At 52.2% G+C, this 26718-nt stretch overlaps 1 protein-coding gene across 1 annotated transcript; it reads left to right on the top strand.

Moving 5' to 3' along the window:
• Positions 1 to 26718, top strand: SNX19 (sorting nexin 19). Its single transcript, XM_074848558.1, has 11 exons — positions 1 to 2033; positions 2442 to 2580; positions 3314 to 3414; positions 3573 to 3692; positions 3986 to 4116; positions 5296 to 5392; positions 5654 to 5825; positions 8019 to 8148; positions 20996 to 21180; positions 22026 to 22113; positions 22782 to 26718. The coding sequence occupies exons 1-11, from the start codon at positions 495 to 497 to the stop codon at positions 22915 to 22917; spliced, it is 2838 nt and encodes a 945-aa protein (XP_074704659.1). The 5' UTR covers positions 1 to 494; the 3' UTR covers positions 22918 to 26718.

Below are 26718 nucleotides of genomic sequence, written 5' to 3' on the forward strand. Positions count from 1 at the left end.
GCGCGGGAGGTACCGGAAGTGGAGCCGGAAGTGGCGGCCGGCGCCCCGGGAGGCTTCGCCGCCGAGAGCGGCCCGGCGAGGGGGGTGAGTCTGGTAGGGGAGGGTCTTGTGTCTCGGGATGGGCAGGGTACGGCCCGGTGCCTCGCAGCGGCGTGAGCTCCGGTGCCTGCAGAGCCAACCCTGGTGAGGAGCCCGGTCGGTTGGGCCCCGGCGCCCCATGAAGGAGCGCGGTCGGTTGGGCGCTGGTGAGCCCCGGTGCCCGGTGAGGGGCCCGGTCGGTTGGGCGCTGGTGCCTGGTAAGAACGTTGGTCGGTTGAGCCCCGACAAGCCCCGGTGCCTGGTGAGTTGCCCGGTCGGTTGTGCTGCGGTGCCCAGTGAAGGAGACCGGTCAGTTAAGCCTTGACAAGCCCCAGTGTCCAGCCATTCAGGCCGTGGTGGCCATTGAGGTGGCAACCAGCAGGGCCCCGGGGCGGCTGCCCCTGCCCAGCCCTGCCATGCCAGGCCAGGGGCCATCAGGGGTCCGTCGGGCGCTGCTGGTGCTGGTGGCCACGCTGGGCTGGCTGCTGGCCCTGCAGCTGCTGCTCGACCTGCGAGCACTGGGGCTGCTCTGCGGGGTGCTGGCGGCACTGGGAGGCTGGCTGGGCCCCCGGGCCCTCAGCCCCCCCGGCCGGCGGCTGCGGCTGGAGCGTTTTGTCAGCTCCCTGCGGCCCCAGCCCCACTGCCCGGCGGCCAAGGGGTGGCTGGAGAGAGAGATTGCCAGCACCGTCCGCAAAGTGGTGCGGGACTTCGTCGCCTCCTGGTACCGCACCGTCAGCAACGAGCCGGCCTTCGAGGCTGAGGTGGAGAAGGCCATGATGGGCCTGGCCGCCGAGCTGAGGTGGCGGATGGGGCGAGTGGACCGCCAAGCCCTGGCCCACCGCCTCCTCCTCCTCTGCGGCCATCACTTGCAGAGCTACCTGCAGGCTCGTGAGGCCTTGAGGGGTGATCCAGAGGGCAACCGGACCCTGTGGCAGGAGTACAGCCTGCTGGTGGGGCCGCACCCTGCCCTCCGCAGCCCAGCAGCTGAGGTGGGCTACGCCCGGGCTGCTGTGGAGATGCTGCTGCGGGCGCTGGTACCCCGGCCCCACCTGGAAACACGGACGGGACGTTTCGTGGTGGTGGAGCTGGTCGCCTGCAATGTGCTGCTGCCAGCCATCAGGAAGATGGCCGATCCTGACTGGATCAACCTGCTCCTCATTGGGACTTTCTCCAAGAAGCCCCGGGGTGAGGAGTTACCCCCTGCACCCCCAGTGCCTGATTTCTTACCCTTTGTGGTGCACACGGACGCTGCTCCTGCTGGGCTGCCCCCCTCCCCGAGGGTCACGGAGGTGCCCAGGCAAGAGGCAGGGGCTGCTGGCGAGGAGGGAGAGGATGTGGCGAGCGGGCTGTGCCACACAGAGGAGCCTTTCCTCCGCCCGCGAGCCCTGGGCTCCCTCTTCCCCTGCGAGGGTATGGAGCTGGAGTCCCCCGCGCCCGATGTGGGCCAGGACACAGACCTGCTGGTGCCATCACCCGCGGGGGAGTTCCTCGATGAACCCCTCCAGGACACCTCCGCTGTGCTGGAGGGACCGGCCACTTCCGAGAATGGCGTGGGGGACCTGGAGGAGGGCATGGCCACCAGTTCGGATGCTGGCCTGCTTCCCACCTCTGCTTTTGTGCTGAGCTCCTGCCCTGACATCCAGATCGACCTGGCAGTGGAGAAGGAAGAGGAAAGCCCAGCTGTCCCCAGGAAGTCCTCCTCGCAGAGGCCTTCCAGCTTGGGGAAAGATCTGAGGGCAGCAGAGGGCCCACCACAAAGCCCCCCAGACTCTGGGCAGACTCTGCCCTTGCTCTCATCCTCCTCTCCAACGGCTTCCATCAGCACCTTCAGCTTCGAGCCCCTCAGCAGCCCCGACGGGCCGGTCGTCATCCAGAACCTGCGGATAACTGGGACCATCACTGCCCGAGAGCACAGCGGGACTGGCTTCCACCCCTACACCCTGTACACTGTCAAGGTAAAGGGTCCCCTGGCTGTCACCCCTTTTCCAAGTTCTCTGCCCTGGCAGGGGCGCACGTGTGGTTTTGGAGACAGGGACTTGCTCTGTGTGTGGCTCAACAACAGATTTTGTCTGGCAGTGGGGGATTATTGGCCACAGTGGCTTTTCCAGTGTCTGTTTGGGTGCGGGATAGGAGTTCCCACTCGTGGCCAAGGGTCGCGTGGGGCTGGTTGAGTGTTTTGTATCCTTTTTTTTCATCATGAGGGGTTTGTATACTGTGCAGTTGCTGTTCTTCAGGGAAGGGTCAATGTGAGGAACCGCTGGATGGGGCCTCTGTGGGGTCTGTGGACTGTGGGGCCAACAGGGACCACAGCACATCAGGAATCTTTTGGGGTAAGGATTATTGACTCTTGCCTTCCTCCTCAGTATGAGACAGCCCTGGAGGGTGAGAGTGCAGGCAGCCTTCAGCAAATGGCTTACCACACCGTGAACCGCCGTTACCGGGAGTTCCTCAACCTCCAAACCAGACTGGAGGAGAAACCGGAGCTCCGCAAGTTCCTGAAAAGTCAGTGCCTGCATGAGCTCCCTTAGAAAATCCTTCTCCCTCTCACCCCAGTCCATGTTCCTCTGCTCTGAGGGTATCCTGTCCTGCATGTGCAGCTCTGGGCTCTTTGTGATGCCCACCTCCTCCATTGTTCTGTGCAGAGCTGACTGGAGGAGAGATTTATTCCTTTTGGCAGCAAATTCCAGTGTTTCAAAACATCCTTGCTCCTGTTCTGATCACAACACTTGCTTTTGTAGTTTTGCACTGTAACAGTGAATAGAAACACCAGTATCTGCAAGCATGTTGCTTGCATGTAAGAAAGGAGAGTAGTATGGGTTGAACATAAACTTTTTTAAAAAGGAAAACAATGTTTCTTCTAATGCTACTTATGTATAAAGCTTCATTAAATTTAGCCTCTTCCTACATAATCCTTTGGTTCTGACAGATCTGAGGGTTTGGCTGGAAAACTGCTTTGTTGAGAATTTTGGGGGCTCTTTGAGTGATCTAGAGTCCTTGTGCTAAACTGGTGTTCTTGCTTCTTTGAACTTGAAAGGCACGGATGATATGAAGTCCAGCAGAATGCAAGTTCTGTATGGATTTGAGGTCTAATTCAGCTACCCTGCCTTGAGGGGCATATTATCTTGGGCTGATGCCAGGCAGTGCGTAGTGGTAGTTTTAAGCATGAGAGCATTAAGATTTTAACAGAACTGTTGCAGTTTTCTCAAGCTTGCTAAGGGATTTGTTTCCTTTGTAGATATCAAAGGCCCAAAGAAACTGTTCCCTGATCTCCCGTTTGGAAATATGGACAGCGATAAAGTGGAAGCCAGAAAAAGTCTGCTAGAATCTTTCTTGAAGGTGAGATGCTTGCTCGTATGCCCCTGTGAGCTGGAAAGCAGTGCTGGGGACAGCTCTGTACTGACAGTGGAGCACATCAGATCTATTCCCCAGCACTTTACACGATTGAGCTGGGAAGTCAACTCAAAAAAGACCTAAAGTTACATCCTTCCTTGCAGCAATTGTGTGCGGTCCCTGAGATTGCAAACAGTGAGGAGGTGCAGGAGTTCCTCGCCCTGAACACTGACGCCAGGATCGCGTTCGTCAAGAAGCCCTTCGTTGTCTCCAGGATAGACAAGGTAGACAAGTGGGAAACTGGTTATCTGAGCCACCTGCAACTGCACCCAGATGTGCCTCTTGGCCTTCAATGTCTACGTATGTGGCTGCTGTGGTAGTAGCCAAAAAACTCAAACGCTTTCTGTGTAGCTGGGCTCAGCTTGCCCAGAAAGCCATAAAGCTAGGAAGACTTGGAGTCCATCTCAAAGAGCCTGGGGGTTATCCTGGAAAATAGAGCGCAAGTCTGAAAACTCTTAATTCGTATTCAAGGAATAGGAATATATTGAATAATTGACGGCACTGCTGGCTTTTGCAGATCGTTGTCAATGCCATTGTGGACACCTTGAAGACGGCGTTCCCCAGGTCAGAGCCCCAGAGCCCTACGGAGGATCTCAGCGAGTCTGAAGTGGATGGGAAATCTCAGACAGACGGGAAGAAGGCTAACAAGTAAGGGCTCCCCCAGCTTCCCCCATGCTTTATGCACAACACGGATTTCATGCCTAAACCGACTCTGTTGTGGGGAAAAGACTTGGTGCTTTACCTGTTGTGGATAAGCTGTTGTACTGTAGCCAAATTGCTTTCTCTGTCACATACTGAGCAAGGTTATTTGAGTTTCTGTTTGGATAAAGGATTTTCTAAGAATGCTCAGCTTTTCACAGAAGGTGGGTTTCCTCCTGAGGGACCTATGGGGCGGTGGCACTTGCCGGCAAAGATGTTGATGCTGCTGGAAAATTGCTTTTTACCCTTAAACATGCACATGACCTATATATGTGGTGAGTCACTGCAAAATACAGCTGTAAGGTGTCTACCTGAAGGTTCACTCCTGCCTTTCCCACATGTTTCACACAGTGGCGTGCTGCCTTGCCCAGCAAACATCTGAATATTTATGTAGGAGTAGTGTTTAAGGTCACTGCATGTATGTTGCTCACTGAGTGTTTATTTGGTGTTGCTGGCAGTGACCAGCCTCATTGTGCTCATCAGTGATTCTTCCCTTACAGAAGGGAAGGTTTCTGCATGAGTATGGCTGTTTTTTTCCGGAAAAGAGATGTTTTGCTAGAAAAAGCTGCTTTGGACAAAAAGGCAAACCAAAAAAGTACAAGTTTTGAAGCATCTTGGCTGAAAAGGACATTCCTTAATGATAAACAGGCTATTTTACAATTTGTCCCACAATCCCAAACGCCCTTCAATAGCCTCCTTTCTGTGTGTGTGTGTTTATGATTGGATTTCCCAATCCTGCTGGGTATGTTTCATCTCAGAGGCGTTTCTGAACGCTCTCCTGTGTATGCTGCAATGCTTACACCTTGCTGAGCAGAAATGCCTGTATCTGCATGAAAATTTATATGTCACATACGTGCCAAAGAAGGTGGATGTCAGAAAGCCTTGGCTAGGCCTGTGTGTAGTTGAGGAAAAGCACCTTAATGCTTTTGTTGCATGGTTTTACTGCCACCTCTTCGTTATCCTGGGGGCAGATGCTTTTTTTGAACCACTCTAGGTCTTGTCAGACTGCTTAGCTTGGACATGACACTGGACAGAGGAGGCTGGTCCAGGTTCTTGGCTGAGGCTGGGAAACTCCTCACTTGCAGTTTGCAGAGGAAACCTTGACTCTGGTGTGTCTCTCCTCTTCAGGTCCAGGCTGAGGTTCTCATCCAGTAAAATTGCTCCAGTGCTGAGCGTGAGCGAAGCGCATGACAGGATCGTGTACTCAATCAGGGAGGGCGGCGCTGTAAGTTCAGATCCCTCTCACCATCCTTTCGTGATCCGAATCATCGCCCTGTTTGGCTGCTGGCTGGGAATAATCCACGTGCACAAGAGTTGTGGCTGCTGCAGCCTTGTTCCTGCCCGCCAGGTTTTTGCAGAGAGGCGATAATCAGTCGTAGTTGTGCTGGTAAAACCACAGCAAGGTGCAAACCAGGTGGTGGGGGGCTGTCTGGTGTGTCTGGTCAGCTCGGGCTGGGTGCAGCTCACTGCTGTGGTACTTTTGTAGGTCTCTGGCACCCTGTCGCTGGCAGCTATGGAGTCCTTCATCCAGAAGCAGGAGAAGCTGCTGGAGGCAGTCCCCAGCAAAGCTCCTGAAGGCGAGGGAGGCAGAGAAGCGAAGGAAGGCTCTGTGCAGGAGGGTATGGACAGGCTGGAGCAGGGGACACATCCGGACTCTGGTGAGCTCAGCCCCTCTGTCAGTGCTTCAGTTTATCTCCCTCAGTACTGCAACAGCTCCAACATCTGCAGGCTCAGCTTGCAGGGGCTTCAGTATGAGGAGCTGGTCTCCTGCCTGTTGCACCTTGATTAAAGGGAAAGCAAACTGCGTTTTTCCAGTCCTCTTAGGCGATTGCTCTGGTCTTTATTGCTAGTGGAAGCAAACTGGGTCTTGGCTCAGTTGTGTCACTGTCGATCTTCACCTTAGTGTACTCAGTACAGCTACAGCAGAAATAAGTTTCTTAAGGACACACTGCTTAAACTGCCAGTGTTATAAAATCAAGCTCTTAGAAAAATGGCCAAACGATGTTTTCTTCGTAGTCTCCAAGTTACCCTTGATATGTCCACGGACCTTTCGAGATTCAGTTAAATTTGGATAGATTTGGTGGGAATAGCAAATATGTAATCCCAGTTCAAGGAATGATGTTCCTTTTCTGGTTAGAGATCCCTCCTCTGAAGCACAGGAGGCTACGGCCTCTCAGAGTGGTTACGAGATTATCCTGAACGCGAACAAAAAATATGTTCTCTAATCTTTTTCTTGGAATAGCTGAGCTGTATCAGCTGGAACTTTCCAAAAGTTTCACTCCAGTGGTTCAAGTTTGGCAAGCTGTGACTGAAAGCATGTGCTTGTGACAGGATGGGTCTGTTATTCTGAAACTTAGCCTGTGCTACCAGCTTTGCCTATAATCTTTGAACACCCGCCCGCAGTTGTTTTGGGTGTGCTGGGAAGCAGGACTGGAACTGGAGGCCACAGAGCCCAAGAGATACAGACAGGCCGAGTTAGCTGAACTCTTAAGGAAATTTAAGGTAAATGATGTCAAATGCCTGCAGGTCTGTGATGCTTCAGAGCCGAGACAGGGCAGGCTGGTCTGGCAGGGTAAGGGGGATGAAAGTCTGGGGAGTGGCTGGCTAAAAAGGCAACTGGTGTCTGTGTCTGCTCACTGGGTGACTTCTCGGAAGAGGTTGACCAGCAGCTCTCTGAGAAAGGGGACTTGGACGCTACGGGAGTAAACAGAGCTTGTTGAGGATGCTCTTTGTATGGGGTTATGGTAAAGCTGAACAGCCTGCTCCAGCTTTCGCACAGGGAAGTTAAGTCTCAAAGCAAGTGACGAGTAACTTCCACATAGCCCAGAGCAAGAGGCACCAAATGCACTCATGCCTTCTCTTTTCCAAGTGAAATGGCCTGGAGTTAATTAGTCCAGCTCATACGCAGCAGGGAGAGGAAGAGGAGGGAAGGAGAGGTGCTGGGGTCCAGAATCCCTCTCCCCTTTATCTCCAGCAGTAAATCGCGTGTGAACAGTCTCGTTGGCTCTCTGTAGGCAGTGGTTGAAAGATCAGGCATTGGGGAATGGCAGAGCAGGGGAAGCTGCTCTGCAGGAGCTCCCTCTGCCAACAGAGCCGACGCGGCAGCCTCAGGTCGGGGCTCTGGCCTAGGAGTGGTTGTCTCAGGTTTGTGGTACATCAATAAGCTCTGATGCTTTGGGGCCAAGCAGCATAGAAATAATTCTCTAGCAAGCAGAATGTGTTTACGCTGCTGGCTTTGACATCCTCCTGAGGGTCAGAGAGAGGTTTTGCTGTCCCAGGTCTCTGTCACCAGGGATATGTGGGCATGTGTGTGGGTTTTTGTGTGAACTGATACATCTGGTTTATCCAGGTGTGGTTCATCCATCTTGCTGCTGAGACTTGGACCTGCCACACGATGGCAGCGTGCAGACACCATACGGAGCCTTGTGCCTGAAAAACTGCACGTTGGAAGAGGGGAAAGTGTTGGTGAAGGCGAGGAAAATAGTCCTCAGCAATGTACTTTTCTCCTGGCTACAGTCGCTGCCTTCCTTCTCACCTGTTTTGGGCACACTGCCATCCCCGTGCGTGGACTGGGATTTGATAATCCCCCAGTTTAACTAAGAAGGAACTGGGCAATTGGAGCAACCACATTCTGGGCTTGGTAGGGAGGTTGGGGCTGCTTGGATGAAAGTGGAAATGAAAGAGAGAGACTGAGGCAAGAGCCTGGGCACGTGGCACAAGGTCCTAGGCTGGGGAGAAAAGCATCAAGCAGGCTGTGGGGAAAAAGAGTGAATTTTGGATGATGCTTTCCACCAGGTTTGCTTAGGCACTGAGTTGTCTTCTTCATCTGACCCTCCTCTTCCTTCTGCCAGACTCTGAGACAGCATTGGCTGACCTGGCCCTGGACGTGCTTCGTCTGCTGCTGATGGATCACTGGAGCTGGTTGTGCACGGAGAACATGCAGAAGGTCTTCCACCTGCTCTTCGGGACCCTCATTCAAAGGTAAGGCCTCAGCGACCAACCTCACAGCTCTCTGAGGTGGCATTGCCTTTGGAGTTACAGTCTAAAATGGAGCTCTGAATGCAGATAAAAATGCAGCTCTGAATGGAGCCGGAACGCAGATAAATGCTTTCCGTCGCAGCAAACAACAAGGTTCTGTAATGAAGATGTCGTGTGTATGTAAACATCTCAGAGGTGTGCACTAGGAGCTGTTTTCCCCGTGAGCAGCAACATAACTCTAGTGAGCAGCCTCCTATCCTTTAATAACAGGGGAAAGGAAGGATCTGACCCTGGGAATGGGAGGATTCTCGCCTTATGAAAGGGCAAGAGTGCCCAACTCCTTGGCTTTCCAGGGAGAGACTGGCTTGTGGTCTCTCGCTGCCCAGGAGCTCGGCTTGTTTTTTCTACAAAAGGAGAATAAACAGGCCCAGGGAACAGCAACTTGTCAAGTAACAGCTCGGAGTGCGTCCTCCCAGGGCCTTTGCTCTCGCTGAGGCACCCCTCTCTGATCTGCGGTGGGCCAGTGGTGCCCGTGCCCTGGGCAATTACCCGCAGATGTATTAGGGTCAGGCTTCCTTTCCAGCTGGTACATACTTGCCAAGCTTTTCTGGGGCCAGTACCTCTGTGTGGTAAGGCACTAGGCCAAGACACACAAACAGACAGCATTTCTGTCGTCTTGTGTAGGTCGGTGCCTATCACTAGCTGAGGAAATGGTCCTCTGGAGTAAAAGGAAAGCCTTCCCGAAAGAGTTTTGGCTAGGAGGAGTCTTGGAGCAATGCTTTTCCCACTCCTGCGCTCTTTCTTCTCTCGCAGGCATTCAAAGCCAGTGTCAGAATGTGCAGGGCAGCACATTATAACCAAGCTGGTAAATTAAGCTGACCCTCAGCAGAGGTTGCTGAAGCTCTTTGAGGTCAGGGGCTGCTGGCCATCGCTCCCCAGTCTGTTTCCTTGGGTGGGAGGAGGTGGATGTTGCTCCCATTTCTCCAAAATGGGCTTTGGTCTCTTGGGGAATGAGCTGGAACCCAATCCTTGTGTGTAAGCACAGAGGTATGAAAGCTTGAATAGGCACGTCATCACCTCCTAATAAGCTGTGTCCCGGTCATCCAGGGAGCCTGCAGCACCGACACGTGGCATTGGTATTTTCCACTAGAGAAGCTGTCACACACACACAGAGCACATGCCTGGCTCTGGAAGAGGTGAAGGAGCTCCACAAGTTGTGCTGGTGGAGCAGCATGAGGGTGAATGTGTTTGCAGCTGCTCTGCTGCGACAGGTCTGGCTGAACCCACGTGTGCTGCAGGCAAACCTCTGGCTGGAGGTGGTGTTGGGAAGTCCCGTGGCTTCTTGGTGTCGTGATCAGGGTGTAAATACAACCTTTTGAATGATCCCTGTGCCCCTGGGATGTGTCCATGCTGAAATCCGTGCTGGCTCTGCTCTTGTTCTGGGACAGTTGGGAGGCCGCAGGTCGGGATGTGGAGAGGACGGGGGGAAGGAGCTGCACAGTGTGAACTGACCCGTTGCCAGGAGGATGGTGTTGCTCATGGGTTGCTGCAGGGAACATTTTCCTCCCCTGTTTCAGGGGAGTCACCACCCCAACCCAGAAGGCTGTCCCTGGGACAGTGCTTTGGTCTCCTGAAAGGGAGGAGTGTTAGGGCAGAGGTTCTCCTATCTTTAATCAAGGGTGGCAGGTTTTTAGTGAGCGTAAAGCCCATGTGGAGGGCTGGGGCTCAGCAGGATACTGCCCTGAGAGCAGTCAGGGTCTGCCTGTCGTGAAAGCTGTGATCTGGCAAGAGAGCAGAGTTCAGACAATGCCTGAGACGGACATGCAAGACGAGGCAGGCAGCTGCCTTTGCGGCGGAGGAGAATTGGGAAGGGGGGTTCTCTGTGCTGGCTTGCCATTGCACCCTGTTCCTGAGCCACACAGAAGGGTGGCTGAGACCTCTTGTACTCCTGGCTGGCCCAGGTGGCCACTGCTGTCCTGAGCAGCTCAAGAAGTCTCTAGCTCAGACCTGCTGCCAGCTGCCTATCCGGGAGCACAGCGTGGATTTGGGGATATTTCTCTTCCATTTAAGTATTTGCAACTTGATCGCTGCTCGGCCAGACCTGGCACAGCCCTGGCACTGGCATTCTGGCTGGCACTGCGTCTGGGTACCCTTTACAGGTGGAGAAAATGCCAGAAGCTGTTCCGGGAGCTTGTGCTATTCAGGGTCTCTGACAGGCAGACAAACGCGGGGCGGCAGATGGGCACGCATCCTGTCTCTAACTGTTGCTGGTCACAAAGTACAAGTAGGCATCATCTCTTCGAGAGGTGAGGGGGTCCCCTCTTCCTGTCAGTGGCTGGGTTAGGTGGTGGGTGGTGGAAAGAAGGTGTCCCATCAGTGGTTTGGGTGTAAGAAAGGGGGTTGCTGCTGGATACTCCTCTGCCAGCTTGTATTTGGTGAGTAGCGTGCTGCTCCTGCAGCCTTCTCACAGCTGCCTTCATGGGCATTGCTACCTGTCTGCACCGAGTGTCCCTCATCCCAGAGCAGAGTAAACAACAAAAAAACCACCGAGAACACAGTCCAGCTTCTCCAGAGAGCCAATCCCCCTCTCCTTTGGGGACTTTCTCCCTTGGGCTCGTGGTGCCCACAGCATCCCCTGCAGTGACACCAAGTGATTGCTGTGACCGGGCTGTTGCTGATTATGGGGTCTCTGCATGGAGCATCCCACCACGCTCCTTTTTCCCCTCTTCTCTGCAGCTGAAAGAGCTGGAGCCAGGCACTATCAGTCTCCCCTGACTGTCAGTTTAATGGCAGCCGGGGAGAGGAAGGCTGTATGACCGAAAAAGGTATTGTTAAGTAAAAGGGAGCCCGCATCAGCGTGGCGCTCGTCCCATTATGTAACAGGGAGTGATCCTTTTTCGGAGCCGAAAGAAGAGGTGGGTGGAGGGGAGGTGGAGGGGCTGGGAGGCTCGCTGGGAGCCGGAACGACCCCGGGGCCGAGGATTGCTTCCAGCAGCCTCTCCGCGCGCTGGGTCCGTGCCTGTAAACAAACCCGCTGCCCCGCTCCGGCTCCGCACCCCTCCTCTGTCCGGCTCTGCTTCCCTCCCACGGGCTGGAAACACGGATCTCTCTTTCCTGGGGAGGCTGCAATGGGGACCTGTTTGCAACGGGGAGTAGATAGGGGCTATTCTGGGCTCTGGGGGTGTTTGGTGGAAGAGCTAAAAAGCATTTGGAGAATCCGTGTGCTTTTTAGAGCCTTGTGAGTCAAAAGAGGCGTTAAAAATACGCGGCGACCCGCGCTGTGGCTGTGACCCCGCGCTCTGCCCTCGGTCTGTCCCTGACGGCGCGATGGTCACTGGGTCAGGGGTCTGTCAGCACCGCGACGGGCTGGGGGCAGCCATGGAGCCGGGGTGACAGCCACCGGCTACCAGCTCGCCATGCCCTTCAACTGCTACTGGGGGGGTGATTCTCCCAGGGCCACATCTGCTTCTCTCTCTGGAGAGGAGCCCCAGCAGAGTGCCCGGATCCTGGGGATGGACCTGGGAGTATTTTAGGTGCAGATCCAGGTCTGTATGCTTTTCCTAGCTCCTTCCCACACCACAAGAGAAAGCCATGACACTGCAAACCCTCGAGCGGAGGGAAGGTGTCTCGGCGCACCCCGGCTGTCTGCACCCTGTAACCTGAGCGGGGCTGGGGCGCAGAGTCCGTGCCGGCGCTCGGAAGCGCCTGTGTGTATATAAGGGAGCGTGAGGAACTACGTAGGTGGCTTTGATGGTGTCGTGTTCCACTGAGCATGAGTTAAAATAAATGCAAATCACCCCAGCCTTACCCGGGAGCTCAGAACCGCTTGGCCTGCTGTTTGCTTTGGGTCACTCTGGTGTTCCTCCAGATTTTGTCCCTGCCCCATCGTTCCTTGGCAGAGCGGCTGGGTTTGGGGAGGTGATGTTCCAGTCTGTGTGAGATATAGAGGGAGAGCCAGGGACGCTTTGAGACTGATTAGAGATGACCATCAGGCTTTTATGAGAGTGGTTTCTTGCAAGTTCTTCTAGCTCCAGTTCCCTTTGCGAGTCTGGCTAGCTTTGGCTTCTTCTCCTTGTAGGGTTTGCTCTCCTGAGCTGGTTCTCCCAAAGTTTCAGCCTCTGCTGAACTAGCATAGGAAAGGAAATTCTGTCTGAGCTCAGATCCAGCCTGGAGCTGAGTCCTGGGCTGTGGTCTTGCAGGGAGCCTGGCTCTTGGGTGCTGCCGTGAGGGACACTGTGCCCTGGGGTGGGATCAGAGGAGAGAAGGAACCCTCAGGCAAAACACAGGTTTTGATTATGTACACTAAAACAGGGCTGGGTGGTCCTGGGGAGGCTGTAGCAACAAGGGCCTTGTCTTTGATTTGGATCTTGCTGGATCTTGCCAGGCGTCACTGGGGGTCAGGAGCTGGGCAAGGCCACAGAGGCATGATAGTCTTCATCTTAGCAACAGTAAGTCTGGAGCATCTGAATTCTTTTTACAGCCTGGATTTTGGCAGGGGGTTCAGTCTGTTAGGGTTAGGATCAACGGGTTGGCTAAACCCGGTCTAAAGACCAAATGCCTCAACAGAGGCGGCCCTGCTTGCCCATGGAAATGATCTGGGCAAGGTTTGGCTATGACATGTGTGCCCCCCCTCCATCCCTGCCTCATTGAGGGGTAACGGTTCAGCCACGTGGCTGGTTTCATGAGCCCTCCCGCTGGGGGCTCGCTCAGCTTCCAGCCCCACCGAGGGAGAACTTCTCAGACCAATATCAGTGGCCTGTGATTGACAAAAAGGTCTGGGTTGTCAATTTAATGGGGCAGCAAAGGGTCCTTGCAGCCAAGCTGGGGGCCCCTTCAGCAGCCCAGATATCTGCACTGGAATGGGCTGCCCAGGGCAGGGGGGGAGTCCCCATCCCTGGAGGGGTTGAAGAGTTGGGTTGAGCCAGCGCTGAGGGATCTGGTGGAGTTGGGAACGGTCAGTGTGAGGTTCATGGTTGGACTGGAGGATCTTCAAGGGCTTTTCCAACCAAGATGATTCTGTGATTCTTATGCATGCACAGTAGGTTGTTCCAGAAGGTTCTCATTTTCTCTGGCTTGTACTTGTGCAGTTAGGCAAGTTCTGTCTCTGGGCAACAACAGGAGGGAGGGGGAGAGAAACATCCCACCACACTACCTCTGCAGAGCTCGCTCCGCTTCTCCCCCACAGGGCATCCCACTTGAGTTGTTTGAGACATCCTCTTTACGAACAGTTTCCTGTTTATGAACAGTTTGTGACGTGACACACGTCTCCCATCCCTCCCTCAGCGGGGATGCAGCACGGTGTCCGACCATTGCTCAGGATGGGGTTGGGGGGGGCTGGTGCTGGGGTTACCCCCATGCACAACCCCAGGCTTGCCCTTGCCTTCTTGCTGTCCTCTTGGCTGCGGTGCTCTGTGCCGGAGCCTGACGATGTCAGCCCAGGTGTTGCGGGCACTTGTGCAACTGCTGGCGTGAGTCAAGGAGCTCATAGCTTCAGGGAGTTGCGTGCTGGGTGGGTTTTCTTCTGGTTTTTTTCTTCTTTCTTCCTTGATCTCTGTGCCAACAGAACTGGCGAAAACAAAGACCCTTGGCAGCCTCCTTGATCCTCTTGACTTGAAAGTGCCACTGGCATGTAGTGTTGCCTGACCCTCTTAAATGTCCCTGAGTAAACCTGCCCGCTCAGGCAGCCAAGCACCTGCAGCCCCGGGTGTGCTGGGAACACGCTGCCCATGGGCAAGCAATTCTGCCCAGCCCTGGCCGCCTGGAGCCCCTCAGGGGCTGTGAGCCAGACCTCATCTCGGTGCCAGCTTGCACCGGGGCTCGCCACAAAGCTGGGCTGCACATGTGTCACCCGGCGTAGGGTGTATCCTGGGGGGGGACGTGGCTGTGTGTGGGCAGGCATTTACTGCGGAGGCTCCCTGTTCCCTCCCGGGGTTATTTCTGAAAAAGACATTAAAGCCACAGGTTGACTCGTGCTCTTCAGGAGAAGCCGGGAAGGTTTATGCTAAAGCTGTTCCCAGCGTGACTGCTCCTGCTTTCCTTTGGTTTTGTAGCTGGCAGGTAACTTACCCCTCCGGGCTGAGTTTTGCTGGCAGAAAGGAGCTGCCAAAACTGCAATATCAGTGCAGCTGGGGCAACTAAATCCTTTCGCTGTTGTTACCTGGGGGGGTTGATTCGGGCACATTTAATAAGGACCTTTGCAACCACCTGGCGAGGGGCTGTGCTGGCAGGCCCAGGTACGTAGCAGCAAAGGTCCCGTCCCTCCCGCAGCGCTGCAAGGGTGCACCCTGGCCTAAAAGCCAGCAACAAAGTTTGTATATAGGGAACCAACCTTATGGCATCTTCCTCCTCATCTCTGGATTTGGCTGTTTGTCTTGTAGCTGCAAGGAGCAGTAGAAATTGCAGGCCTGTAGTATGTCAGCAAAAGCGATCTTCGGGACAGTGTGTATGTAAAGTAAATAAAAATCAGCTTGGAAATGGGCCTCGATTCAGTTGTCTCCAAGCACCTGGAAATTTTGGATCTGACTTTGAGTCTCTGTCCCAAACAAAATTTTTTTTTCCCTCTTCTAGAAGCAGCATTCTTCCAAAACCAGCCACTAGAATGAAGTAAGCACTCTGTGCTTTGATAACAATTGCAACATTATTTTAACTGCATCTCTCTTTTTCTCCTTTTGATTCTCTTTCAGCGATGAGATACTTGCCAATTTTTTTTCTAGATTTAAAAAAAACCCAAACCACAACAACTTCCTCTTTCAAATAGAGCAGATGAAGAAGAAAGAGATTGGGAGGAAATAACGTCTGCTTGTTGGTTTTAGTTTCCCCTGGCTCATGAAGGGTTAATGGTGTTTTTATGTATTTTGATTCTGAAGTGGGCTAATGAAGCAATCTGCTCTGAGCAGGACCTGGCTGAGACAGCCTGGCCTCTCCCTGGGGCACCGCTGAGAGCTTAATTGGCTCAATAAATACTTGATGAAGATGTTATCAAAAGCCGGGATGCTTTGTTAAAAATCAAGGGATTTTGGGGACGATTTTTTTTTTTTTAAATCACGTAGCTTTCTCCCCCTTTCCTGAGCCCCACGGCATCGCAGGGAGATCTGACTTGAGAAAAGCAAAAAAACAGAGCAGCTCGGTGAATTCAGTGGGGAGCAAAGACGTTGAGAGTTGGAGCCCTGTGTGTTTACACGATTTCTTTTTGCGGCAGGTGTGTTTTGGAGAGAGCAGCACAGAGTGGTGCCCCCAGTCCTGACACAGAGGTGCGGTTTCATGCTTACAGGCAGTGGGGGATGATCTCTTTTTTCCTCCTCTCTGCCCAACAGTAAAACATCCCGCATACCCGCTTCTCACAGGGCTTCTTCCAGCTCCACCTCCCACTGCCTGGGTCAAGCAGGTAGAAAAATCCCGCTGCTGTACGCCGGTGAGTTTAATCAAGACATGTCGGCTGCCAATGCTACTGGTGTGAGCTCCCTGCAGCTTGATTTGTTTCTTGGTTCCTTCGGTGCCCCCACCCTCAGGGGAGCTGTGCTTGGGGGGTGCAAGACACTCTGCTCGAGGAGAAGGCGCTCAGCCACCGGGCCGCTGCCAAACACTTCATTACCCCGTGCTGGGGCAGGGGTACAGGACGTATTGTTCGTAGCATATACAATTGTAAACTTTTTATAGGGCAGCAGGAGAGGAACATTTCCAGTAAGGCGAGAAGGATAGTTTACTTTTTGCATGTGTGTCTTTGGCCAGAAGCTTAAAAGGACTCAGGATCTTCGTATTCTTTGATTTATGGAGGGCTTTTTTTTTTTTTTTTTTCTTTCCTGTTTCCTTCCTCCGCGAAGGGTTTACTGATGGCCGGGACAAGTGTGGGTTTGCTTTGAAGGTGTTTTTAAGCTGAGTGTGCCAGCAGTTGGCTGCACGTGTTTCTTCTGGCGGCTGTGCCGAGAAGGTGGACCTGGGCTCAAGTAGCAGGTGCTAAAAGCCGAGCCTGGGGGCGAAAGCTCTAGGTTTGTGTTTTTCCATTCTTCTAACTGTGCCCGCTGCAGCTGTTTCTTCGGTTTTACAAGCCTTACTCAGAAATGTTTTACAGTCAAAGCATTGAAATGTTGCTCTTTCAGAGCCCTTGAGTTAAGGATATTCTTGTGGTTTGAGGCACGATTTGGGGAGGAATTTGGGGGACGAGGACTGTGAAGGGAGGGATGGTCCGGTGATTTAAGTACCAGCCTTTCTTGATTTCGTAAGAGTCAGATGCTTGAATGCCTTGTGCTGTGCTTCCAGATGTTGCCTTTTTCTTAAATCTTTTTCACTACCTTGGTCTCACGGGCCTTTTTTGAGCTTCTGGTTAGCCATGCCGTGTTAACTGACCTCAGGGAAACGGAGGCCTTGTTCTGGGGTGGAAAGTAGGAGATGTTGAGCTGGACTTGCTACTGTTATGCACGGCTCATGTATGTTTATAGAGCTATTTGTATTTACACAGCTAAAGCAGACTAGTAGGGGCTTTCTCATCTTTGTCATCTTCCTAACGTGGCCTTCAGTTTGTGTTTGTCTAAATCCTTAAAATCCCCAGTTCTGGGGGAATCGCATTGCTATTGCTTCAGATTTTAATTACAATCAGCTTATTTAACTCAACCTTTCCTCGGCTCGAGTGAACTTAGCAGTTCTTGCCCTAACCTTGATGGATGAGCAGAGGTTTACCAGCTTCTAGCAGCTATTTGAGTGTACCATATCTTTTTGTCCTATTCCTGGTCCATCTTTATTTTCCAGACCAAGCAAATCCAACCTGTCCAACCTTTACTAGCTGAGCTGAGCTCTCTCTATCTGCAGGTGAACCCTCTGGGTAGGCCACTTAAGCGAGTGCATTGAGCTCGCAGGAGCCAGGTAAAACCAAGTCTGTACACTGTGTTTTGCCTGTTGCGGACTCGTAGTCTGTCTTTACTGTAGGCTGCTGTTCTGAGCAGCCCTTGTTGCTTCTAGGTGCCGGAGGAGGGCCAAGATATGTACCCCCCAGGCCTTGTTTCTCATTCCCAGGGCATTTCTGCCGTTCCTATCTTAATGGGCCCCTTCAGCTGACCTTGGAGTTCCAGCTTAAGCCATGGCATTAAATCGGCTCTTTTTTAGCAGCCATTTCATTCCTTCATCAGCAGCTATTTCAAACAGAGGACCCTTACAGCATGGGCAAGTTATGCACCTCCAGACTAACATCCAGGACTTAGTAGCCTTTGCAGTCTGTCTCTCTGCACTGGGCATTATCAAAGCATTTGAACGTCTGAGCCCAGGAGGTCACTTTCTATCTATTTCTGGTCTCAGCTGAAGTGTAAGGAGATGGTTTGGTGATGGGTTTGTTTTTCTTTCTTTCTTATTAAGGCTATTTCTTCATGAAATAGCAGAATGGAAATAGTAACTCATCAGCCATCCAAAAAAAAAGAAAGTTAAGTCTATTTGTGTTTCTTGCTGGATTTATTTCTACCTGGGAGCAGGCGTGTGTGTGCTTTCGATGTGGCATATGGATCTCAAATGCTTGGTCCTTTAATAGTACGAAAAATCATCTGTGATCTGCTGGTGAAGGTCAGCTTTGGACCAGCACGTGTTTGGAGTTCCTGTGTAAGAAGTGTGAGGTGTTATTCCTGATCCTGGGGCAGCAAGTCTGCCTGATGGAAAGGTCAGTTTGCCCTAGAAATCTGGGGTTTACTCAGGTGGGATTCTTCAGTAAAGCTTGGTGTGACCCTCCCTGAGTTGCAGGTGCATTTGTGAGAGCTGAGGTTTTGCTCCTTGCCATTTAATAACTGTTGCTCATGCGTGCCCCTGTGTGTGTTGTGTAAACGTGGCGTGCGTCCCCCAGAGCGAGTGTTGGCGGAGAGTTTAACACGTGCACGTTGAGAGGAGGGAGGAAAACTCTTCATGGCAGGTTACTCTGTTTTGATATTTTCCTTTGAAGCGTCTGAGAGCATCAGCTGCTCTCCCAGGGAGGATGCTGAGCCAGATGGACCAGTCTTGACAGTTCCTCTCTTCCCAGTGCTTTTGGGATGGGGCCGCACACTGACAGACCGACAAAAGGGAACCCAGAGCACAGTGATTTTAGTCTTCCTACCGTTTTCACCCCGCTTTGTTTTCTCCTTCTTCTTTCTCATCCCCTTTCCTGTCTAGTTTCTTCTTTTTGTCTACTTTGTGGTGCCTCTTCCCCCTTTCCTAGCAGTGGGCATCCTGCCATCTGAGCACCATGCGATGGGTCAAATTGTCTTCTTCTTAGGAGCTTCTGTGGCACAGGTGGGGCAAAACCGACAGAGCCATTCTCCGATCCTGCCCTTCGCTATCCAAAGCGGAAGGCAGCGAGCTGCCAGGCTGAGTGAACAATCCATCAGTGGCATTTTGCAACTGTGGGAACTAAGACCCGTAAGCACTTGCATAATCACAGCGTGTGCATGTGTGATCAGATTTATAGGTGTTACTTCCAGGCCTCGTTGCCTAGTTCTGGTGGCTTTATGGAAATAAATGAGCTAGAAATGGTAGGTTGTTTGTACGGGGCCTTCCAGCATTTGTCAGTTCTCGGTCCACTCTCGAGCTGTCTGGAAACACGTGCTATATTCTCTTAAAATTCAGCTTTCACTCTGCTCACTATTTGCTTGATTTTTTTTTTTTTTTTTTTTTTTTTTTCTATTTTAGGAACATTCCTAAGAAAAAGAAAACTTATTCTTTGCTTTCTGCAAGCTTTTAAAGGATGGTAGGTGGCTGTTGCTGAGGTGAACTTCAAATCAACGTTCAGTCTGATCTCCCTAGATGCAGGGTCGTACTGTTTGCAACTCTGCCCCCAAGTCTCTGCACTTCTGTTGCTTGTCAAATGTTTTCTCATTTAGGAAAGCAGGTTGCATAAGAAAACATGTTAATGAAAAAACATGTTAATGAAGGCTCTTACCCCTAGAGGAGCCACAGTTTAACACTTAATTTGGTTGGGGTTGGCTGGAGGGTTTAACATAATCCAGGTTGTTAAACTCTACTGATAGCTGGAGATGAAAACCCTTTTAAGCAGGTGTGTTTCAAACATGGCCTTTTCCCAGGCAAGACTGTGCTGTGACATTTTGTCCTCTAAGACAGGTAGAAGCTACGCTTTGCATCTCTGGCACTATCTTGTAGCAACCCCAATACTCGAGGTCCCTGGTGAGGCTGAATGTAAAGGCTGCTTCCCCATTTCCAGCGCCGTTACTGGGATCCCCAGGAGCACTGCCTGTGCTCTGACACATAACAGGCCTCACAGCTGTACCAAGGCTTCATTTTCAGGTTTTTTAATGGTCTTTGCTTTTGCAGCTGACATTTCCTAGGTGTGCATCCTTCAAGACCTGCAGCTAGACACCTCGTTTTGTGCTGAAGAAGGGAGCATCGTGTGGCAGCCCTTGTCCTGGCGATGGCTACCTGCCGTTCCTTTGCCCCTGGTTACCTTTAGGTGTTGCTATTCCCAGCTCTCCGCTCGTGTTGCGTGGGGAAAGACGCCCTTGGCCTGAATGCCTCGCCTGAGAAGAATGCAGACAGTCTGGCAGAGCGCAGGTTAAATAAAGTTTGCCTTGGCAGGGGCCATGCTCTTGGATGTACTATGAGCTGCCGGGGCGTAGTGGTGACGGAATTGCAAGCACGAACACCAGCTGCCAAGAGGAACGGGTCTCCTGGCCCTGCTTGCGGACTCTTCTCCTCTGGGACTCTTGAAGTACTGGCGAAATCGCAAGTCTTCTCCCTACCCAACCCCGTGCCGACGCTCCCCTCTTTGCTCCGGGCCCTCCTGCTGATGAGGACGGCGTCAGCGGGGCCGCCGAGTTCCGGTCTTGTTCAATCATTGGGGACCCTCCCGTTGTCCCCTGTGGCGTCAGGGATTCGGCCTCTCCTTATTCTGGGGTGAAAGATTTTAAGCAGTGGCGAGTTTTGACTGACAGCTGTGGCTTTTTCTATTACACGGGGAAGTGATTTCACGCCTGGGAAAGAGGGTCTGCCTGATTGATTTAGAACCTTTCCCCAGCCAGCGCTTGGGTGGTGCAGACACATCTCCCCCCGGGCAGGCTGCAGACGCCTCCGAGCCCTAACGTGGAGCAGCGTTCCCTCGGCCCCGGGATTTGCAGGTTGTTACCATGTAAAGGGCATGGTTTTGGCCCAGTGGGAGGGCTGACCAGCAGTTTTGTTTGGCAGGTACCTAACTTGCCTTTTAATAGACGTGCAGCGCGGGGTTTTGGATGGGAGCGGCGATGATTTCATTGCCTGCCACCAGTGGATGGAGCAGGACTGGACAGCAGGGAAGCAGGGGGATGAGAGGAGTGCAAAGCAGCAGGATATTTGTGCCTTGCCATCCTGGGAGCGTGTGTTTGGGTCTCCAGGCAAGACACTCTTGACTATTTAAGTAGCAGAGGGACTGATGAGGGGAGAACTGGTTGCCAGACCACGCTCGTGTCCTTCCAGTCAGTCACAGGGCTTGTTTTAGAGTTAAAACAGCAATTTTGGTGATTCTCCCAGCTCTTTCTCATCTCTCCCATCTTGTGTGTGGACATAACTTAAGAACTTAAGGCAGTTGTACCCCTTAGCCGTGCTCCCTTTAGGCACCAGTTACTCAACTGGTTTCCTGCAGGCAGCAGGGCGATGGAGCTTCTCATGGCTTTTGCTTTTCCACCATGACTTTGCGTTAGTGTCTCTCTCTATAAGGTGGGGGAACATCTACATACTTCTGTGCACGGGGAAACTCAGCTAATTAATACTTGTGAAAATGTTTAACGTATAGAACTGCATAACTCACCCAGCAAACTGATTTCTCTCTCCAGGGCCTCTGGTCGGTGGAAAGCTCATGATTTGGTACCAAGCCTGACTTTTTCTGACCTTTCTTTCTGTCTCCCTCTACCCACAGGTGGCTGGAAGTCCAGGTGGTTAACCTGACCTGCACCCAGCGTTGGGTCCAGTACCTCCAGTTGCTACAGGAATCCATCTGGCCTGGAGGGGTTTTACCAGCAGTGCCTAAACCAGCCAGGACAGAGGAACAGAAGAAAGCAGCAGCAGAGCAGGCCCTGCAGAGCCTGATGGGGATCTTGCCTAGTAAGTGTGCCCCAGAGATGTGTCAGCTGCCCTTGAGAAAGGAGCAGTGGCAGGGGGAGGCTGAGGAACCCTCCGGTTCGTTGGCATCTCTGGAAATGTGGTTAAACCCAGAGATGGAGTCTGCCTGTGCCAAGGCACTGAGAAATGTTCCTGACCTTTGAGGTTTGAATGGTTTCCTGCAAGCAAAAAAACCCACAAGTTTCCCAGTTCTAGGTAGTTTGCATAAGCATTCGGGGAGCAGCACAGCTCAGAGAGAAAGGACACATGTCTTGGTGATTCCCAGATGCAGAGGGGCTGCGTACTCTGTGCTGATGGTGCAGTTCTCGCTGAGCCAGCTCCAACAAGGTAGGGCTTAGGAAAGCCAGTGCCACGCCGTGCTCCCACCTGCTGCCAAACAGTGCCATTGCTGAGAAGAGCCATAAAGCAAAGCCTTTGGCTTCTCACTCTAAAGAGTGGCTTTTCCACCGGGCTGCAATCATGAGCCCAGCTGCACTGGATTTCCCTCTCTTGAAGTTTGACACGGGGACCTTTGGCATTAAAGCTGCTGCTGCCTAATCGTGTGAGTGCAGTCTGAACTTTGAACTCCTTGCTGCAGCGTAAGTGGCCTTTACTATCCTTTGGGAATGAAGAAGCACTACCAGTCTGTGCCCTTCCAGCCTGGAACCCTTTTCTGGCATTTAGTCCTGTCCCTGGCTGTTTTCTGTCATGGTAATGCTGGGCACGAGGTGCCTCAGGCTCAGAGCCCCATCACAAACTTTGATTTAGTACCCACCAGCAGCAGACTGGCCCTGTTTTACTACCGTGGAAATGTGCAGTTCCTAAAGCTTTGTCTCTGACCTTGACAGATGTGATCCAAGAAATCCTTGGAACCAGTAAATGTCGGATGAGCTGGAACCTGGTACTGGAGTCCCTGGCCCAGCCTGTGATAAACAGGTACGTGGATTATAGTCTCTTTACCCCAGTAGCCTTTGCAGTGGGGTCTGTAAGCTACACTCAGGGCTTCGCCGTGAGATTCACACTGCCAGTTTCTTGGCACAGAACATATCTGGATAATTATCCTAGAGTTATACTATCAGAGGGCATCTGTCTTGCTTATTATGAAGGTGCATGTCTAGGACCTCGGTCTGGCTGGAGATTATTGAGCCAGTCTTGTTAATTATGTTGTTGGGCCTGCTTAGTTTGTGGATGTCAGGGGACTGTCAGCAGAAATAAGACAAATCCTGGCTTAGTTTGTTGTTTTTAGAGGAGCTCAGGGAGCTGCATATAGCCAGTGTTTTTCTGTACACCCATCGCTGTGCATTGGAAGGCAACGTTTTTGTGATTAACTGCAGAGAAATGCATGTGCCACCTCGTTCCAGGAGATACATTTGTGTTTTCTGTGCTGCTCAGCAGCTTCAAACACCCACTGGTTTGGGGGGTGGAAAAAAACCTGAACCATCCCTTAAAACATTTCTTCTAGGGTACGAGATCTTTTGTCTTTCCCCTGAGGGCAGTCAGAATCCTTCTTCCTTGCGTGAGCTTTGGCTTCTGCGTGTCTGGAGCTGATCTCCCAGCTCCGCTGTGCCCTGACCAGCCTAAGCTTTGTCTTCTCTCCATTTCAGGCACCTGGTTTTCTGCCTCTTGGACATTCTGCTGGAGTTCTTGGTGCTGAAGGGCTCCAGCGATGAGCTCGAGACCGCAGCTGTCGCGCCATCTGCATCTAGTGGCCTGGACAAAGCAGGCATTGCGGCACATTAACCAGGGCTGGTGTAGCCAGCGGTGGAGGAGAGAAGCAGCCACAGGCATGGGATGATTTGATTTTCAGTGTTTACTGAACATGTCTGAGAGCTTCTTGTAAAGAATTTTTCCAGCCAGTGCTAAATGAGGCTGCTTCCAGGCTTCTCTGTTTTGGCTGGGTGATGGATTAAACCCAGTGTCAGGGGCTGAAGATGCTTTTCTGCTGTGTAGCGCCTGTTCCGTTGCTGACCTGATGGAGAGCCTGGAATGAAGATGCCAGGCCTCTGCTGTGCTGGACAGCTGGAGAAGGATATGCAGGCTGCCCACAACCCCTGTTGTCTTGCCCCACATTTCTGACCATCTTTAACATCTAAAGGCAGACAGCACAGATTTGCTTTTGTGGCCTCAGGCTCCACCTGGCACTGGCATGCAGAGACTTGACGCGACGGTGTGTTGTTGGTAGATGTTTCTCCAGGACAGGTGAAGGGAGGACCAAATGCTGTCCCTGCTCTTTAAGCAGCCCGCTCTGTGCCTACGCAGCACCATCCATTTTACCAGAAGAAAAAAGAGGGAGAGAACAGAGCATGGAGATGTGGGTATAGCCCTGAAGTCAGCATTGGGGATCTATCCCACCTCACTGGGAGGTTGAAAGCAGGGCAGAAATCAAAGCTGCTGTCCTTCCTTAGGGACGAGGATAAGCTGCCTCCCGCTGCCACTGCTCTGACTTGGTCTTGTTCTGGCATTTTTTGGTGCCCAAGCAGCAGGATGCAAGTAGGGTAGACTGTGGTCCTGGAAAAGAGGATTGTCCCCAGGCTAAAGAGGAGTGGTAGCTAGGCTGGACTTTAGGATTACCATGTATTTTGCCTGCTGAGTCACGTTTTAGTCCCAGACACTGTCACCTGGAAGGCACTGGAGGAAAGGAGCTGACCCCACGTGTGACACAGAGCAAGTAAATCAGCTCCCACACAAAAGTGCTTGTCACAGCAAGCTCTGGAATAGGAACACCGGCCGCATGTCGTGGACAGCCAGTGGGTTAGACCGCAGTGACAGGCATGAAAGCACCTCCTTAGCTCTGTTGTCACTGTGCTTTGGTTTGCTCTTCCTGCTCTTGCAACAGCTGTGTGCAGAGGGCTCTAGAAAGCTTGTCAGGTCACGATGCCCAGTGCCACCCAGCACAGAATGGCGTATCGATTTGGCAGCCGCTTTTCCGGGTCATCCAAGACTTGTGTGGTTTTGCAAGCTTGGGCTGCCCAGCTGACAGTTTTGTGATGGGGAAAAATGGACATGGAGGATATGGACACGGAGAATATGCACCAGCACACCAGTTCGGTGCCCTGTTTTGGTGTATTTCCTGGGAGAAATATGAACTGGCCAGCACTGGGCTTTGCTGATCAAGGGGATACTGCTCCTGGCGTTGTCTACAGTTTAAAGTGCTTCAAAGAGGAGACCTCGCAAGAGGGAATCTTGCAGGATCCCAGCTAGTGTCTGTGTTACAGTACCAAACAGCACATTTCATATGGCCTGCTGCTTCTTGGAGCTGGATACTCTCTGGCATGTGTGGAGAGAAGGCCGTGTAACTCCAGCATGTGGACTGCTGAAAGCAGACTCTGCTCTTTCCAGAGGCAGCTGCTTAATAATGGACACACAGCTTCTTGTGTGCTTCTTCATGCTTCTGTTTGTGTGCATGTATTGTATGAAAATACAGGGAAGGATTGGCTTGCTGTCAGCAAGTGTATTTTAGGGAGCTCTAAGGGCATCCCGAGATGAGGCAGAATCCAATGTAATGAAGCAAAGCAGTTTTGCATCGCTTACCAGAGCCATTTCTCAGCCGTGACTACTTAGAAAAGGAGGGAGCAGGTGCATTAAGAGACTTAAGAGTAGGTTAGGCAAAGCGTTGGAGAATGCTCCATGTGGGATAATCCCAAATGGCCAAGCAGCAGGTTGGGAAGCAGGACTCCCATATATCCTTAAGCACGACATCTGCTTGGAGCAGCCACTTACCCCTGTCTTTCACTGCCAGGCTCCTGTTTCCCTTCTTTCTCCTACTACTTCCATTTACTACATCGCCTGCCTTGAGGAGCAGGAGAAGGAGCCATCAGCCAGGGTTGGTGCAGCATAGCCCTGTTGTGTTTGGGGGCTTCCCACATGCTCTTGGTGCGTGCGCTTGCTATCACTTCCTTATTAATTTTACGGGTTTGGAGCACACGATTGGAGTCTGTCGTTGATTAGGGATATCATTAAGAGGGTGTTTGTTGAAGAGGATCCTTCAGAGGTGGACGGCAAAATACGCGCTGCCAGCTCCACGTGAGGGCAAAGGTCTAGCACAGTCCTTACAGACACTGGATGTGATGTTGGAAGGACGAGCTTACATTTCTCCTTTGCCAGGAAGCCCGAGCATCCCTGCCCTTAACCCTGACCTCTGGCATTATGCAAATGACTCAGTATTCAATCCTCCTGATGGAAATAATTTGCGATTTCTGCTGGCGGGCTCTGAGGAGCATAACTTGAGAGCTGGCGCTTCGCTGGGATGGCGCAACCCTGATTTGGGGTTGTACCAGACAACTGCTTGATCTGCACCTTTCACCCAGGGGCCCCACAGCCTGCACTGTGCAGACTCGCTCACGTGGCAAAGCAGCAACATCTCCTCTGAGTTTACGTGGGAGGCGCTGGGGCAGAGAGGGATGAAGTAGGTTTACTCGCACGTGCTCTGAAGTCAGTGGCGGAGTTGGGAGCAGACCCCGGGAGTTTGGATTGCAAGATCCTTGTTTTAATCTCCACAACCCCTTTTCTTTTCTTAGAGTGAGGAAAACAGAAACCAGGGTTGCCAGAGCCCTTTCTCATGCTCTTACTGGCTGGGCTTCAAACTCCCATTCTCTCCTCCTAGATCTTAGTCCATTCTCACAGCTGAGGTGAAGCTGCCCAGGAACAGGGCAGGAACAAGTAGCCCCTCTCTGTATCTCGTTGTTAAGGAATACAAACTCCAATAAAAAGCTCAGCTTTTTTCTATTGCCAGTTCTTTGCCTCATGGTAATTTTCAGATTAAACTGAGCATGACGGTGGCAAAGGCAAACTTCTGCATTCAGGTGGGCTGAGAGTTTATTTCCATTGGACTAAGACTAGAAACACTGCTTTGGTAAAACAAACAAAGCCAACAAAAAACCTTTAACTCGCTCTGTGTGTCATACTCCCAGCAAGCTCCCTTTTTCTGCAGGAATTCGTGCAGAAGGCTCTAGATACCTCTTGCTAAAGGGAGGGTGGTGACAGCAGCCAGATTTGATCTCAAGAAGAAGTTGCAGGCTTCTGTCATGTTAGCTACAGGGCAGTACAGGCTTCAGGTGGGTGCTCAGCTCTCGAGGCCCTACTGGATGTATGGGATCTGCTTCCAGCCCACCGCTTGCCAAGTGCACTGAGGAAAGCGTTTCATCTCCCCCTGCCTCAGTTTCCCCCAGTGCTGGCTAGTTAGACTGCAAGTTCCCTGCAAGCAGGGCTGCTCGCGCGCGTGTGTGTGTACAACACAGAGTGCAGTGGTACAGAGCCTCAAGGCACCACCGTAAGCTAAACAGTAGTTGTTGTGTTGAACCAGAGCTTGTTTTTTGATTGTGTTTTTCAGGGAAGAAGAGAGTGCCACCACACACTGACTCCCTGTTGTATTTTCTGTATTCAAACCTTTGTATCAGCTATTTGTGGGTGCAGCTACTCCAGTCAGTGTAGAAAAGTGCTGTCTTGAAACCTGTTTTGTTAAATGGGGAGCAAAACGCTGCTCCCAAGCACTTGTGACTTCTGTTCTGACTCCGTGTACAATAATACTCCATGTCAAACTTG

Source organism: Strix aluco, chromosome 23, assembly GCF_031877795.1.
Source record: "Strix aluco isolate bStrAlu1 chromosome 23, bStrAlu1.hap1, whole genome shotgun sequence".
Taxonomy (NCBI): Eukaryota; Metazoa; Chordata; class Aves; order Strigiformes; family Strigidae; genus Strix; species Strix aluco.

Excerpts from the sequence above, each read along its gene's own strand:
- SNX19 (XM_074848558.1), top strand. The coding sequence starts at position 495 with ATGCCAGGCCAGGGGCCATCAGGGGTCCGTCGGGCGCTGCTGGTGCTG. Across the intron at positions 3,415-3,572 it reads TGCTAGAATCTTTCTTGAAG|CAATTGTGTGCGGTCCCTGA; the intron begins GTGAGATGCTTG and ends CCTTCCTTGCAG. Across the intron at positions 8,149-20,995 it reads TTCGGGACCCTCATTCAAAG|GTGGCTGGAAGTCCAGGTGG; the intron begins GTAAGGCCTCAG and ends CTCTACCCACAG.